Genomic DNA, 15,641 nt, shown 5'->3' with positions numbered 1-15,641 from the left:
CAGGTTTTAGATCATGTACTTCAGATTGCCACAAAGAAGCTCTTTTCGCCTTCCTTAGGCACAACCCTGGCCTTGCGCATAATCTCGTCCTCACAAGCCAGTCTAATCCTCTCAGGCGTTGCTGGACTCTCAAGCCTGAGAAGTCCCTCAGAGTTGTTCTCGCCAACCGTGGCTTCGACTCCGGACTGTGCCCGAGCTGCTTTGAGTGCATCTCGGATGGCAAAGAAGACAGAGCTGCCCATGAAGAACGGCGGTTCACCTACGCCACGACTTCTCTGAATCGTGCGTAGTTCCTTCCACTCCACGTCCTTGAGAAGCGACACATTGAACGTCTGGGGAATATCTCGGAAGCCAGGGATCTTGTATGCTCCAGGTCCCCGAGTGAAGAGATGACCTGCCATTGGGCCGTTCCGCAACCAGAGTGATTCTTCCATCGTAAAGAGGCCTAGACCTTGGATAAAAGCACCCTGGATCTGGCCGTAGTCGATTGCAGGATTTATGGACTGGCCAACGTCCATTTTGATGTCTGCCCGAATGCATGTCCAGGTTCCAGTTAGTAAATCGACCTCAACCTCAGCTGCCGCAACTCCTTGAGTAAAGTAGAAGAACATTTTGCCCTTGCCAGTGGTCCAGTCATATCCAATTTCAGGGGTCTTGTAGAAACCCTGCGCTGAAAGGTTGACGCGATCAAAGTAAGCGGCGTGGGCGAGGTCTTTCATCGATGCCTCAGGGCCAAGCTTCTTTCGGTACGGCGCCAGTCGTTCGTTCAACATTTCGCATGCGTTGAAGATGGCATATCCGTTCAGGTCTGACGAAGCCGACGCAGCCGTTGCAGATGCGTTGGCCACCGTATTAGTCGAAGTTTCTGAGATGAAGACGTTGTCCAGTGGTACACCCAATGCCTGTGCAGCAATTTGAGTGAGCTTAGTGTACAAACCCTGTCCCATCTCTGTACCACCATGAGCTACTAGAACTGAACCATCGTGATAGATGTGTACCAATGCTCCGGCCTGGTTCAGAAACAAAGCCGTGAAAGAGATACCGAACTTGGTTGGAATCAGTGCTAAGCCTCTCTTCCGCCACTTGTTGGTCTCGTTGAACTCGGTGATAAAATGTCGGCGTGCGGTATACATGGCCTCATCTTGCACCTGCTTGTACATGAGTGGTACATGCCAATCTCCCAAGCCTTGTCCAATGTGAGTTACTCCATCACTCTCGTACAAGTTGATTTGTCGCAGTGTCTCGACAGGCATTCCCAGCCGATCAGCCACTTCTTCCATATACGACTCTGCGATAAACATGCCCTGAGGACCACCAAATCCACGGAAAGCCGTATTGGACATTGTGTTTGTCTTGCATAAGCGTCCACGAATATGGACATTGGGTATGTCGTAGCACCCATCAATATGGGTCATGGCTCGTTCGCATACGGCTGCGCTGAGATCGAAAGTCCATCCTGCATTGTTGAAGACGTCACACTCCAGAGCTTGGAGCTTACCATCCTTGTTCACACCAACTTTGTACCGACCAAGGAAAGGATGTCGTTGGCCACTGATAACCATATCTTCCTCTCGAGTTAGCATGTATCGGACCGGCCTTTTGGTCTTCTTTGCTGCAAGTGCCAAGGCGGAGCTGAGTACTACAGATCGCGATTCTTTTCCACCAAAGCCACCTCCCAGTCGCTTCACGCGGACGACAACCTTGTTCGATTTTACATCGCACACTCGTGAAGCAAAAACCTGCCTAGTGGACTATTAGTACTTAACCTCCACAATTGTGGGCAAACTCACGTTTCGTTGGCGTTCTGTGTACTGGCGAAGATCTCTATCTCTCCATCCTCAGGCTTGGGGACAACCAAACAAGCATTTGTCTCGAGGTAAAAGTGTTCTTGCCCACCCATTCTCACTGTACCAGTGAAGACATGGTCGCACTCTTCGAAAGCTTTCTCCACGTCTCCTTTCTTAATCTCCCGGTAGAAGTTGTGATAACTATCAGCGGCGATAGCATCTTCTATCGAAAGCACCGTTGGAAGATCTTCGTACTCAATCTTGACTGCCCGTGCTGCCTCCTGAGCCCTCTGGGGTGATGTCGCTAGAACCAGAGCAATTGGCTGGCCCACTGTCAAAACCTCATCTTCTGCAAAGAAGACCTCGTCAAAGTGAGGAGCACCAAACTTGTTGGCTTCGGGGGATGGCATGTCATCCTTGTCAACAACATCTACAACTCCAGGTATGTCAAGAGCAGCCGAGTAATCGACAGAGAGAAGCCTAGCGTGCGCTCGTTTCGAGAGAACATAGCAGGCGTGGAGCTCATTCTTCAATGCAGGCATATCGTCGGTGTATTGCGCTTCGCCGGTTGTCTGTTTGAGGGCTGCTAGGTGGGGGTTGGCCTTTCCAGTCACTTCCTTTTCGTAAGCTACCGCGGCGTGCTCATCTACCTCGCCGTTTGATATATCTCGCTCGATCTCGTCAATAGCTTCCTTGTCAACCTGTTCGGAACTTCCGTTGGTAATCGTCAGGACGTCATGATAGAATCGATAGAAGAATCCAAAGGCCAAAGACTTTCGATAGGACGCCATGCCACCCGAAACACTGAACTGCAAGTCGAAATCTCGACCGAGTGCACTCATTGTTCCCTCCAGCGTTTCCAAGTCGGCGAAACGCCGTCCTACCAAGTATTCTCCGGCTGTTTTGGCAGCTACTGTCATAGCAGCCATACCGCCATAGATGAGGTTTGCTTCTTGAACAATACCTTCATCATCCAAACGAACTCTCAGTGCTCCAGTTACAATGGCAATGTCATCATCCTTTCTCTTGGCCTGCTTGTACGCTCTGAAGAATTCGCCCTTGTCATGGGTGGCAGGAATTCGTATTGAAGCAATGATCGCATCCTGAGCAAGTGCTGTCTTTCGATAGCCAGTAAAAAATTGGGAGACGGGGATCTCTATTTCCTTAGTCGAAGACTTTGCAACCAACACAGCATTCGCCGCCCATAAAACGGGGTTGAGATCCGAGATTGGTGAAGCTGTAACAAGGTTTCCTGCTGGAGTACCCACATTTCGAATTTGTCGACCAGCAAAGTATTTGAGCTGCTTGAGCATAGCCTCGAAAACCTGGGCACGCTCGCGTCCGTAATGAGGAATAGCATGTTCGCAGATGCTTTCCAGGTCAGTCAGGACAACATTACCACCAACCTCGAGGTGATCGTCTTTGAAACTATACTGCCGCAACTCGGCGATATCGCCGACATATACGGAGACAGGATACTCCAGTGCCTTGAACTTGGTTTCGATTTGAGTTTCCGTACTTCCACCAATAATTTTGGCCTGGGGATGAGCACTCTTGATCTGCAAGAGCTGCTCTGTAGTGACGGGTCGATACCATCTGCGCCTCTTATTGCCGAAGGCAAGAGGCCGTAGTTCATGTCGCTTCAGAGCGGGCGGAAAGATAAGCTCCGTATCGGGGTTGTACTCAATAAAACCTGGTGGTGTGAATCGCTTGATAGGTGTGTCGTCCAGATTTGCCTTGTCCATACAGCAGCCTCCGCTGGGTGGTCCGTTACCATTTTCCATGCAACATCCGCTGCCACCTGCTTTCTTAAACTTGCTACCGGGCTTATCAACGCTGAAAGTTTGAGCCGCATCCAAGATGGACCTATAGCCAGTACATCGGCACAAGTTGCCATCGAACGCCTCTTCGATATCATCTTTAGAGGGGGAGTTGTTATTGCGTAGTAAGGCATACAAGCTCATCACGATACCGGGAGTACAAAAGCCACATTGGCTGCCATTTGACTTGGCGATACGCTCCTGAGTAGGGTGGGGTTTCTGGGAACTGCCAATACCTTCAACGGTAACGACATGTTTACCGTCCAAACTGACCAGGGGAGCCAAACAAGCATTGACACTGGCATGGTAAATCTGTTTGGTAGTCGGGTTATACTGGCTGACCACGATTGTGCAAGCTCCGCAACCACCTTCGCCACAGCCACTGAGTTGTTAGCATCATTGAGACAGTGACGACAGGGAACTCGTACAGTTTTGTTCCTGTGAGACCGATTCCTCTTAGATATTCCAAAACTGTGACTTCTGGGTCTATCTCGTCCAGGACGACTTTAGTTCCATTAAGATAGAATCGTAGAGTATCGTCAAATTTGGAAGTTAAGGTTGCCAGCGGTTCAGGGTTGGAGTCCCTCACTGGCGATACAGCGCTAGGCGCCATGACTTCTTTTGTGGAGGTATTCTGGAATCAGTGTAGAATAACTTTTAGGAAGTACCTAAATTGCAGAAGAGAAAGAAAGACCAAAAGTCAGAATGGGAAAGGACAGAAAAATGGTTGAACTAAGAGGCAAGGACCCTTTTAAAGGACTCTTATCAATAGACGAACCGAGGCGTTGTACAGTAGCACTTCAGGTTGTACTGTAAGAGGGGGAAGTTCACGAGACGTGGCCGTCACAGGTTAGCCAGCGGGTGTAAGATAGCATCCGCTTCTGCGTGATATTTGGTAGGAGCAGAGCAGTCGGTCCTTATGCATCGGCACCTTCCCTTTCCTTAACAAGATGCCTTTTTTTGTCGCAAACATTGAGCGAATGGGGTACCACGAATTGTTTGTCTAGGACGTGTAAACGTTAACTAATTGCCACTGATAAGCCTAATACAGATTCACACGGTCAATGCTCGTGCGGGGAAGGAAAGGACCAAGCAAGGAGCTTCTTTCTTCCCCACGATATACCTCGCTAACGGCCGGCTCCGCGCCTACGATAGGCCATTTCCACGATCGGGATCCTCCACTTTTGATATCGGAGTTGAGAGATGCACATAATTAATACATAATAAATAAATATATGGCGGTGAACGTATACTGAAAAGAAAACTGAGATATTCGAGTATACGTCACTTTAATCATAGATCCTCTAGTCTGTTATCTGCATCGCGATACGTGCAAAACTAACGCGAGAGTTGCTACATACCCTAGATTGTCTCTAGAAACAGCCTCAAATGCAAGTCATACAATCATCCATCTAAGATCCAATCCACTCTCTTTGACTGTTTTATCCATTTATCCCTCATTCGCCTACCGATACATCTATTCTTCAATATACTTCTTCAGCCCCCTCAGCCGCTCCTTGGCCTGCTCCAAAACATCATCATTCTTACACACAGCAAATCGGATATAATCCTCTGCCAAGTGCGCATTACCCGGAGTATAGAACTCTGTCGGTGGGATTGCCGCAACACCAATCTCCTGAATCAAGAACCACGCCAGCTTAAAGTCTCGTGGGCGGCTGGCTACATGAGGAGGAAAGGGGTAGTCTTCCGGCAGCTTGACCTTGGCCATATTGACGAGAATAAAGTAACCACCCTCGGGGTAAGTCACCGGCAATTTCAGATCCTCAAACACCTCCTTGAGGCGGTCTATCTTGCCCTTCATCTCCACGATCGTCTCCTTCCAGAAACCATTCTTGCCAGCCTGCTCAAAACCGATGGCTGAGGCTTCTTGGAAAGGGGCGGGCGTGGAGAAGCAAATTCGTGTGTGGGCGGCAGTCACATACTGAATAAGTTCTTGGGGTCCAATCAACCAACCTGTAAAGCGTAAGCACGAATGATTTCATCATGTGGGAGCAGATTGGACGTACCAACACGCCAACCTGTGGCATAGAAGTTCTTTCCAGCAGAACCAACGGTGAGCGTCAACTTTTCCACTTCAGGAGAAAGGTTGGCGATTCGAGTAAATGGTACATAGTAGAGTTTGTCGTAGACTTCATCAGAGAGGATAATGGCCTGGTTCTTGACAGCAAGATCTGCAATACCTTGTAGCTCCTCCTTGGAAAAGACCTTGCCAACGGGGTTGTCTGCTGAGTGTCAGCGCTGAGGTGAGCACGAATCATTGGTACTGCTCACGGGGAGTGTTGATGACAATCATCTTAGTGCGGGGCGTGAAGGCTTTTTCGAGCTCCTCAAAGTCGATTGTCCAGTCTGCAGCCGAGGAGTCCTTGATAGCGCCAGTCTTGGGAGGATGCAAAGGAACATAGACGACCTTACCACCGGGCATCTGAATGTTGCTGATGTACCTAAACTGAGATTAGAGAATATTTCAGCATGGGACTGAGAGCACTTACTGATCGAAGAACGGCTCAAAGACAATGACTTCATCACCGGGTTCGATAAAACCCATAAAGGCACTCAGCATGCCCTCATTAGCACCCGTAGTGATGATAATCTCAGTTTCAGGATCCAACTGACGTCCCCAACCGGGAGAATACGCATCCGCCAAAGCCTGCCTCAAACGGGGCCGTCCTTTAGCAGGAGCATACTGATTACACTCAACACGATCCAAGGCCTCCTTGGCAGCGTTGAGAATAAAGTTGGGGGGATTATAACCAAAGAAGCCTTGGCCTAGGTTCACAATAGGCTGTATGGGTGAAGACGCAGCGGCCTCATTGATCATGGACCTGCTTGGATGTTAGGAGCCACAATTTGACACGATGGTTTAGGGGCCTTACCAGACATCTTTCTTCTGACCCTGAACCCGGGCTGCGGGTTGAAGTTTTTGAGTTTGATTGCTCATGATTCTGACACTGCTTGAAAACTGTCTTGAGAAGTGAAGAGGGATAATACTGTTTCGGAGCGTAGTACGGAGCATTGGCTGGGAGGAGGGGCGGCTCGGGGTTAATATGGAGCGCAACATCAACGAGAGACCTTTGCTGTGTTAGTCCAATGGGGATGTTCGTAGAAAGATCCTTGGAAATTACTTACGCTTGAAGCTCTCAGCAAAGGCGAATCAGGTCTGCTTCTTTTCACTTAGTTCAGTTATTTCCTTTGACAAGTCGTAGAGGTTGCGACATGGCCGTGACCGGAGAGAATATTGTGATGACTAATGTTACAAAAGTGTCGTGCTGCTGATCGCGTCATTACCTAGCTCCAATCACGAGCATTATAGTTGATTGTTCTGTCGGGATTGGTTCGATAACTTACATGCCCTACAAGTTGAAACAATATCAAATAAAGGCTTGGCTCCCGGCAGTTAACAGGATACATATGTCGGGTTTCTTTCCGATAATTGCCTATTTCACTCATCCCATGAACAATAATTTACAACCTAACAAGACCGACCGGAGCTTCAAAGGCTAGTTAAACAACTACAGTCACATCAATTAGACCGCCGCAGAAGACGAAATAGGAGGCTAGTTCATGACATTCAACCCAAATTCTAGCCTAGAGCTTGAACCTAGCAAATTTATTCATCCGGTTAACAATTTTCATGACAGTTACCGGTCCCTGATATGACTACTAACCCATCCATTTGTCTAGGTGTAGCAAGCCGGTCCATATCCTCATCAGTCTACCAGCCAGGCCTCTACCAGAACTCAACTACACGGGTTCCTTCAGGTACCTCCAAGTCCATCTTTTCCTTGGGGTCGTCCTGGGTACGTCGCACTTCCATCAACTCAGCCGTCAACTTCACAAGCTCTGACGCAGTGATTCTTGTCTTGTGATTCCATTCAAGAAGGCGTGACAAAAGCTGGATAATTTCGTGTCCGGGATTCAACCTATCCATGTTACGAGCGTGCGTAGCGCATATACGCGGATACATCCGCTCCTCCTTCTTATAGAAATGAGGAGACTGTCCCATCATGCCCAGCAATGAAATGCCAAGGGCCCAGATGTCGTCGCTCTTTCCGGCGTGCCCATGATGCCTCTAGATGTAGGGTGACCAGTATGAGTGCGTTCCGTGCGGCCTCTTGTGGTGGTGCATGTGATTGATCGACATAATCTCTGCGCAATCCGCGACAACGACTTCGACAGGGTCCCAAGTACGGATGAGGATGTTTCGCGGCTTGAGGTCTCCATGGAAGCGGTTTAACCCATGGAGATATTCGACGGCCTGCGAGATTTGAAGCATGACCCGGAGAGCATCTGTTCTTGCTAAACCGTCAGAATGGTTGTTGTTTACATCCTGCAGGCTTCCACCGGCGCAGAGCTCAATAACGAGGATGTTGGCAGATGGATCATTCTCCTCTTCAAAGTACTCAATATACTTGACAATGTTGGGCTGTTGCGTGGTCAGTCAGCAACGCAGAAGAGTAGGTAAGAAGGTCGCAGAAGAAAAAAACTCACATGGTGAAGGCTCCTCAGGATCCTAGCCTCCTTTCGCAAGTGCTTAACTGCTTCGGGGGAGGTTTTGCCGGCATGGACACGTCCAGTCCGGCGATCGAGAACTTTGTAGACTCTTGCGTAGCCTCCTTGTCCCAGGTGACATCCACGGGTGTAAGAGCATTGAGGGAAGTCGGGGTCTCGGACAGCTGAAAGTCGTTTATCCTCGTCTGTCCAGGCTGATGAGTTTGCCATATTGACAGATTGTTGGAGAGGATGGAGAAAAAGAATAGAAAGGGAAAATGATTTGATTCATTGAAGAAAATATAAGTCTACACTTATGCCCAAGCCCGGCGAGGCGCTGCAGTGACACCAAGTGCCCGAACAGTATTGCGCAGTGGCACCCAGCTGACAGATTGCTTTGACTTGCCTGTCGGCCGTTTGTTTCACAAACTTCATACCGCTTTCAATTTTGTCACCCGGGTCAAGTAGCACCCTGTGGTAGTCATAATACCAATTGTCATGAGGAAGGAGAGAGAGCCTCAGGGTGTGGAAAACATGCCTGAGACAAATTCTAGCACCTTAGTACCTACTAAGGTATGTACTATCTAACAATTGTGTTATTTCAGAGTAGACTCTTTGGCCATTTATTATTATACCTGAAAGGTCGGCGATCAATCTTCCTACTACCCCTCCAGGTGAGAAGACCTCGGTTCAGCTAGAGGAAGTCGCAGCCCGTTATGCAACCTCAACCAACATACACAGTACGTTATTACTTGAGTATAATTTCTCACCGCAATCGATCAGCAGATACCCGAGTGTTTTAATTTACGTGATACACAAGCAAGTAGGTATCCGAAGCGAAGTTGAGGTTATCCCATGCCATCTTTGCTGCGGAAGCTCCACAAGTATCTTTATCCTCTAGATTTGAAGGGCTTCGTGTTGTTTGTCTTCACAAAATTGTAAATTTTCTTGGACTTGAGGTAGCGGGGATGATTCTACCTTGAGTTTGATACTGCTCAAGGCTATTTTCATTCCTCATGAGGCCTATTCATTTCATCTCATCCGTATCGCTATGTCCCCCACATCCCATTCGCTGCGTGTTCCATAAACGCCGTCCCATGAGCCCGATAAAAAATAATTGCCGTATATAAGGGTATCTATATGCAAAGTCCAGAGGTGTGCCGTGCTGGCAACAGCCTAGGGCTTCTCCTCGCGACGTGCGATGGTACGGATATTCTCCAGGAGACTGTCCATGAATTTCATCGATTCGCTTCCAGGAACATCGGGAAAATCCTGTGGTTGGAAAGGAATGGCTTGCTCCGCCAATACGGTCTGGGGCGCATTCTCAGGGTTCGTGTTGGTAAGTACAAGCTTGCCATCCCGAATAGACGATGCCATCTCCTCTTGTGCGGTTACAGGCGTCACTAAACTGCCCTGATGCGAAGGCAAATGTCGATTTGAGTGATCTTGATTCAACGCGTACTTTTGTGGCGAAGCAGCTTCTCTAGATGTCGAGACAGGCATGAAACCAGGCAGTCGTGGAATCGGCACAGGCGTCTCAGAGATCTTAGCACCAGGCGGCTGTTTGCTCGGAGTGTACGCCCCCGATGGCGACTGTTGCGTTGCTTGCACTTTTCGCACAGGCTTGGGCTCAACGGGTGAGCCCTTGTTTGAGGACTGCTGCAGAGCTGGTTGACAAGCGGCAGCAGCCACAGTATTCGGTGTCGATGTCATTGCCGCCAAAAAGTTTGCCGGCAATGGCACTGGCGACTCTTTTGGTGGTATCTGGATTGGCTGTTCAGCCGACCCGTCCTTCCTATCGAGAATTCCAGGTACTTACCTTGTACGGCTTGAAGACTGTCGCAGTCTTAAATTTACTGTTTTGGTTAGGGGTTTGAGTAGTTTCTTGAGGCTTCCGCACTTGTTGAGGGTTCGGCTGAGACGGCTGGGGTTGCTGACGCTGTTGCGGATACCCCTGCGCCTGTGTCTGTGCCTGTATCGGGGGCAAATACTGCGCTTTGAGGGCGGGACGAGAAAATTGCCCAGGGGTCGGATGGGTCGGCATTGGCGATGGCGATGGCGATGGCGATGGCGCCGGCACTCCTTTCGGGAAAGACTGTTGTCTGAAGTCAAGTCCACTAGGGGGCATCTGTGAAGGGGACGATGCTGGGGGTGGAACTGCAGATGGCCGTTGATACGGAGAGCCGTGGGCGCCGTAGTTATGATTGCTTGGTTGACCTCGCAGGAAGGCGTCCTGGTTGGCCATGATGTGCGCCCTGAAATTACCTTCGTAGCCGTTTGTGAAGCCTCCCCAAGGAGCATATGGTGTTCGATATTTACTTGAGTCCCTGAGAAAGAGTTAACAAGGCCCCCATTACACGAGGATCTGCCACACGAACCTGTTGTAGTTGACCTGGAAGAAGGGGTACTTCTGGTAGATCGATTGATGTACCTGCCAAGATGCTTTCATGTGATGATTTTGTTGCTGGACAGGATGAGCCTGCTGATAGTGTGCCGGTGCTTGATATGAGCTTTGATGGGTACCGTTATGAGGATACGTTACGCCAGCAGCAGGCGCAGGTGCAGGCGCGGGAGGATGACAAACGTTAGTCACCCTTGGCCATTGCGTCTGCTGAGAATGCACAGGTGCGTTCATGGGACTGTGCATTGTGGGAGTGTTTCCTGGCGGTGTGTGTGCTGGAGACGATCTAACCTCGAACTTCTGAGCGGAGTATGCGGGATGGGGAGACTGGTGTCCCGGGGGTGCTGGCTGCGCATATGATGGGTACTGCGTGTGATGTTGATTTGGGACAGATAAAGGGGCAGCCGGTGCGAACCTCTGCGTGGTGAAGCTGCCCATAGTAGGCAGATTGCTCTCAGCAGGAATTCGTGGTTTGTACACATACGGTCTCTCCAGTCGACCGGCATTGTAAGAAGTCTGGTAGGTTTGTTGCTGAGCGTATGGTGGAACTGCCCTTGGCGGTTTTACCGACTTCACTGGCTTAGGAACCGTAGAGAGGAAATTGCCTTGAGGGTTGTGACGTTGCTTGGCAGGATCTTCAGTGAATTGGGCGCGAGCATCGGTTGACGTCTTTGGCAAGTAATGCCAAATTTGGTCCGGCTTAGAAAAGTCAATGTTGATCTGGTCTTTGTTGGAAACGGGATGAAGCTGGAACTCGGCCCATGTGCAGCCTTCGACAAACGGATCGTCTTTCTGGGGCTTTCCGTCGTGAAGTCGCTTGGTCTTCAGCTTGTCCTTGGCCTTTTGTGAGGCGGGCATGGGAATAGCGTTTGCTGATGCCTTTGGAAGTCGGTAATCAGCTGGATTAGGTACCAGCAACCACTTCCATTGAACCTCGAGACGATCACTGCAAGAAGTTAGTTTGGTTTCTGATAATTCAACTTGATTCAGATGTCGTCCATACCCGTTAGGCAAAATATCAACGAGAAGTGTTTGCTCGTCAACCCTGTTCTCAATCACAACACCAGCGAAAATATCACCCTTGTAGTATTGGAACTGGCAAGTCTCGCCTGGCTGGATCTTTGAGGCTGATGTTTGGACACGCGTATCCGTCTCCAATAGCTCCCCGTCGAGTTTCTTATCACGCTTAGTCCGATGGAACCGACAACTAAACTCGAAAGCTTGCTCCTTGTACTCAGTGCCATCTTCGCCAAAAACTGGGACTTCTTCTTCTTCGACAAAAACGCCAGCAGCCGCTGCACATGTCGCATGATACGCCCGGGCGCACTTCTTCTGGGAACATTGGAAGCATGCGCCACGCTTTGAGCGACAGTAAAGGCACTTGAGGTCGAGTCGATCTTTGTGGATCTCCGACACGTTGACAACGGTTTCCTGATTGTCAATAGTTTCAATATATGTCTCTGGCAGATAGTGCGCACAGAGACGATGCGCCTTCCTACCGTCATCTGTCGGTAACAAGTCTGCTGATGGTGTATCATTGGGACAGAGACAGCAAGGGGGCTCAGCCTTGGTCTTGAGGCGAAGCCTAATCTTCTTGACCTTGACCTTGCCGCTCTTGTCACCGGGTCCACGCTTTCGTTTGCGACGAGGTTCCTTAATCTTGACGCCCGAGGTGGACGGTGGTGTCGGCATTCCAGACTGCTCATCGTCTTCTTCTTCCTCGTCATCTTCCTCCTCCTCTTCAGTTTCTTCATATTCGGTTTCCTCGCCGCGCAGCTTGCGCTCGATCTCGTAGACATTAACCCAGACGCTGTCTTGAGCTTGAGCGCATTCGCACTTTTTAGCAATCTTGCCGATTTCGAGCCAAGAGTCCAGCGCAAAATTGACAGCCTCGGCACAGTTGTAGCCAAGGTTATAGCCGGAATGGTATCCATATGGGTATGTAACGACAAACTCTCCGGGATACGACACTACTTTGTTGACGGTGATATTGTAGTGTGATTTCAAGTGCTGGGGAGAAATGAGAAATCCCTTGTGTCGGAGGAACTGATCGCAGGCTTTTGCATCTGTGGGCCAAATATTCTTCATGGCAGCCTCGAAACGACGAGCATCAGCTTGGGAGATACTGTACCACTGCTTCGGGGCACCGAAGTGAAGGTAGTTGATACTGTAGAGATCAACATCCTCAAGATGCCATGCGAACGTTGCTTTCCACATGCCCAAGTATAGATAGGCAGTGTTGACTCCTGGAACCTTTGTTCCTAGAACATCCAAAAGGTTGGGAAGCTTGTTCAGGTTCCACTCCTCGGTCGATTCGTCAAAGAGCGTACCCATCAGATCCGCGCCGTAGAGAGGGGGCGCATACGTGAGGGTTTTCCAGTATGCCCTCTCAAGTTCCTCACATCGTTCGGGTGTATATTCTGATGTGTCCATCTTGTAATCCCAGTCCTTGAAAGCAGCTTCGTCGATCATAGCGGATCCCTCTCGGCGGCTGTATTTACGGCGAGCCGAGACTGTCTGAGTTTTGGTCCTGGCTGGTCGAGAGACGCCCATACGGCCAACCTTGGGTTCATAGTCATCCTCGACCTCCTCGCCTGGATCTTGCTCGACAGACTCGACGGGCTTGTCTTCCATCTCGGTTGCATCAGGTTTAGGAGACACCGGGGTCATAGGTCGGTCCTCTGCGTCTTCTGCTGGCTCTGGGTTAGCCCGTCTTCCTCTGCCACCGCGCTTAGCCGGCCGTCCCCTGCCTCTCTTCTTTGGAACTGAAGGATCAACGGGCTTGGATGCAGGTGCTGCCTTTTGTGTTCGTGGTTTTGGCTTTTCGGCATTGGCGCGTCGCTCGCCACGTCTAGCCGGGGGTTGATGTTCGCTCTGATCACAGAGTTGACGCCACTGCGGAAGGTTGTAAGATCGACCGTGTACAATGTTAACTTGGCGGTAGGTCCCGTTGGAGCCCATGATATCTTGCTTGATTGGTTCTCGAACTTTGACCTGTTTGACGAGGTTATCAAGTTTGGGAAGACTGTCTTTCCATTCTTGCGGTGGGATAATCTTGATGATACCAGACTTCATACCATAGCTGTCGACGGCTTCCATCTATAATGGTCATTAGCAGAGGAGGGCGAGGGACTTGCAGGTGACATACGAAACGTTTAAAGTCTCTAAACTGGTGCATGGTAGGCTTAAAGATAGGAACAGCACCAGACCAGTGATCTGGCAGAACTTCCCCAATGTCTTCATCGCTGGGCTTGTCCTTGTCTTCATCACTGGTGTTTTTGTCGCTAGAATCTAGCGGCTGAGGAGGGTCGCTGAGAATAGGCTCGTCCTCAAGGTCGCTTAATTCAGAATCCGAGCCATCTGACTTGGCCGTGTTGTTGCTATCGGGAGGCGAATGCAAGAAGGCTGGGTCGGTTTTGGCAGTCGCGATATTGTTAGGATTGCCATCGGCTGGCGCAGTTGCGACAACAGGGTCGCGAGAATCCGGGGCATTGGCGATGGCAGCGCCAGCGTCGATCGACTTTGACATCGACTCCGACATGGTGGGCGATCACGTCGCAATCGGCGACGGTGCCATTGAAGGAATAAATCGGAACTTTGTGTCGCTTATCGCTACGGCGTACGGCGTGCGATTGAAAATACTAATGGGATTATTAGAAGAGAATTTGTTGTGCGGCCGAGTTTGCGCTGAGAGTAAACGATCGAAAAAGAGTGCTTGGGCTTTGGGAAGGTGGTATAGTGGGTGAGAACCTGAAACTGGAGACGAGAGGTACGGGCAGCCAGCGCAGTATGTCAAAGTTGGTGGTCAGAAGGGCAGGTGATGCGGAGAAATTGTTAACAGGCGAATAGATTCACTCGCTTAAAGGTATACTGCCACCTTGAGTTTAGCGGTAGGTACCTGTAAGGGAGGTAGCGTGCTAAGGCTGCAACCTAGTGTTACCCTGTAAAATGCATGCGGAAGAAACAGGGCAGGGAGGTACTCCCCAAAAAAGGGTCACTAGAAAAAAACATGATTCGATTTCGGAGGTTTCCATCATCATGGCGACAAAAATGGCCCCCTTTTAACAAAGAAATCAGTTACTTTAGGAATAGACGTAAGCAGGGTGATTCATTCAATTACTTCCATCAATGTCCCCTTTATAGATATCAGGGTAAGTATAAGCCTCGTGGAATGTTTATTGTCAAATAGTATTGATGTAAAGCTTCGAATAAAAATACAACCATGCAAGTTAAGTGGCTGTCGGCGGATCTTAAAGATGTTAATCTAATGCAGCTTGATTAGATTGATAAGAATGCTTGTCTTCTGGAACCTGGGACCGAAAAGCTAGGGGCAATGTCTTGTCCTTCCGAACCCGGTGACGCAAACCATGGACTACTCGCATTACATGGCAAAAGGGTTCACTACCAGCCAGACCTTGTCCTATGGTCAGCCTTTCTTTGTTTCTCTATCCTGGAATCCCATATCTACTTCTCAGGTTATCTACGAGTTCACAGGTTGACTGGTCCAGTCGTGGTCTATCCCACCTTGAACCACCAGAGTACGTACTCCATCGATCTCAATGATTCCGGTGCCTTATCTGTGAACTAGATACCCAGTCCCTGTTGGCAGCTCAGGCGGGGCAGCAGGTACTAGCCCAGCTGCAAAGGTGTCTCATGCTGCCAGTTATCAGTCGAACCTCTCTCTTGCCAGCATGACAACGCATAAGCATGTTGGTAACGGAATTCTTGTTTGAACGAAAGCTGCTTCAAAACATATCCAGGCATGTTGTTTGTCGAGTAGTAACTTGTTTAGATCGACAATGGCAGAATTCTGGTGGATCCTGAACGGGTGACAGCGTGTAAGTGTGCGTACCATGATAGGTAAGTCTAACATCACATCGTCTATCGGCAAGACTCGTAGATATACATGTCAAGGACCATGGGTACGATGTCTTGATATATCATGAAGAAATTCTACAGTTGGGGAGCGAGCGATATTTACAAGTGATAAGTCACGTTGAAATGAACAAACGCCCATGGACAACAGGGATTGTCACTTCTCGTTTCTCTCCAATGTGCCTTTTTTGGCTGGTGACTTTATCAATGGTAGCGGATCGTGACACTCTCCAACATCTTGCTATGTTT

At 49.5% G+C, this 15,641-nt stretch overlaps 4 protein-coding genes across 4 annotated transcripts; all 4 read right to left on the bottom strand.

The window, feature by feature from the left end:
• Positions 1-20: 20 nt before the first annotated feature.
• On the bottom strand, positions 21-4,220 carry FSST1_004425 (molybdopterin binding aldehyde oxidase/xanthine dehydrogenase; the record flags this gene model as incomplete). Its single annotated transcript, XM_083230598.1, has 3 exons — positions 21-1,743; positions 1,791-3,989; positions 4,036-4,220. 3 exons carry the CDS (start codon positions 4,218-4,220, stop codon positions 21-23), a joined length of 4,107 nt encoding a protein of 1,368 aa, XP_083087855.1.
• An 864-nt stretch (positions 4,221-5,084) lies between these two features.
• FSST1_004424 (kynurenine--oxoglutarate transaminase) lies at positions 5,085-6,566 on the bottom strand (the record flags this gene model as incomplete). Its single annotated transcript, XM_083230597.1, has 5 exons — positions 5,085-5,581; positions 5,635-5,850; positions 5,900-6,069; positions 6,118-6,450; positions 6,502-6,566. The coding sequence occupies 5 exons, from the start codon at positions 6,564-6,566 to the stop codon at positions 5,085-5,087; spliced, it is 1,281 nt and encodes a 426-aa protein (XP_083087854.1).
• Positions 6,567-7,355: 789 nt separating this feature from the next.
• On the bottom strand, positions 7,356-8,347 carry FSST1_004423 (kinase-like domain-containing protein; the record flags this gene model as incomplete). Its single annotated transcript, XM_083230596.1, has 3 exons — positions 7,356-7,695; positions 7,768-8,051; positions 8,117-8,347. 3 exons carry the CDS (start codon positions 8,345-8,347, stop codon positions 7,356-7,358), a joined length of 855 nt encoding a protein of 284 aa, XP_083087853.1.
• A 945-nt stretch (positions 8,348-9,292) lies between these two features.
• FSST1_004422 (JmjC and ePHD domain-containing protein) lies at positions 9,293-14,058 on the bottom strand (the record flags this gene model as incomplete). Its single annotated transcript, XM_083230595.1, has 5 exons — positions 9,293-9,880; positions 9,936-10,443; positions 10,495-11,463; positions 11,521-13,616; positions 13,666-14,058. 5 exons carry the CDS (start codon positions 14,056-14,058, stop codon positions 9,293-9,295), a joined length of 4,554 nt encoding a protein of 1,517 aa, XP_083087852.1.
• Between the last annotated feature and the right edge of the window lie 1,583 nt (positions 14,059-15,641).

This window comes from Fusarium sambucinum, chromosome I (genome assembly GCF_050947815.1).
Source record: "Fusarium sambucinum isolate potato_lamoka chromosome I, whole genome shotgun sequence".
NCBI lineage: Eukaryota > Fungi > Ascomycota > Sordariomycetes > Hypocreales > Nectriaceae > Fusarium > Fusarium sambucinum.
Note: the sequence above shows the minus strand (reverse complement) of the source record. Positions and strands in the feature narration are given on the sequence as shown.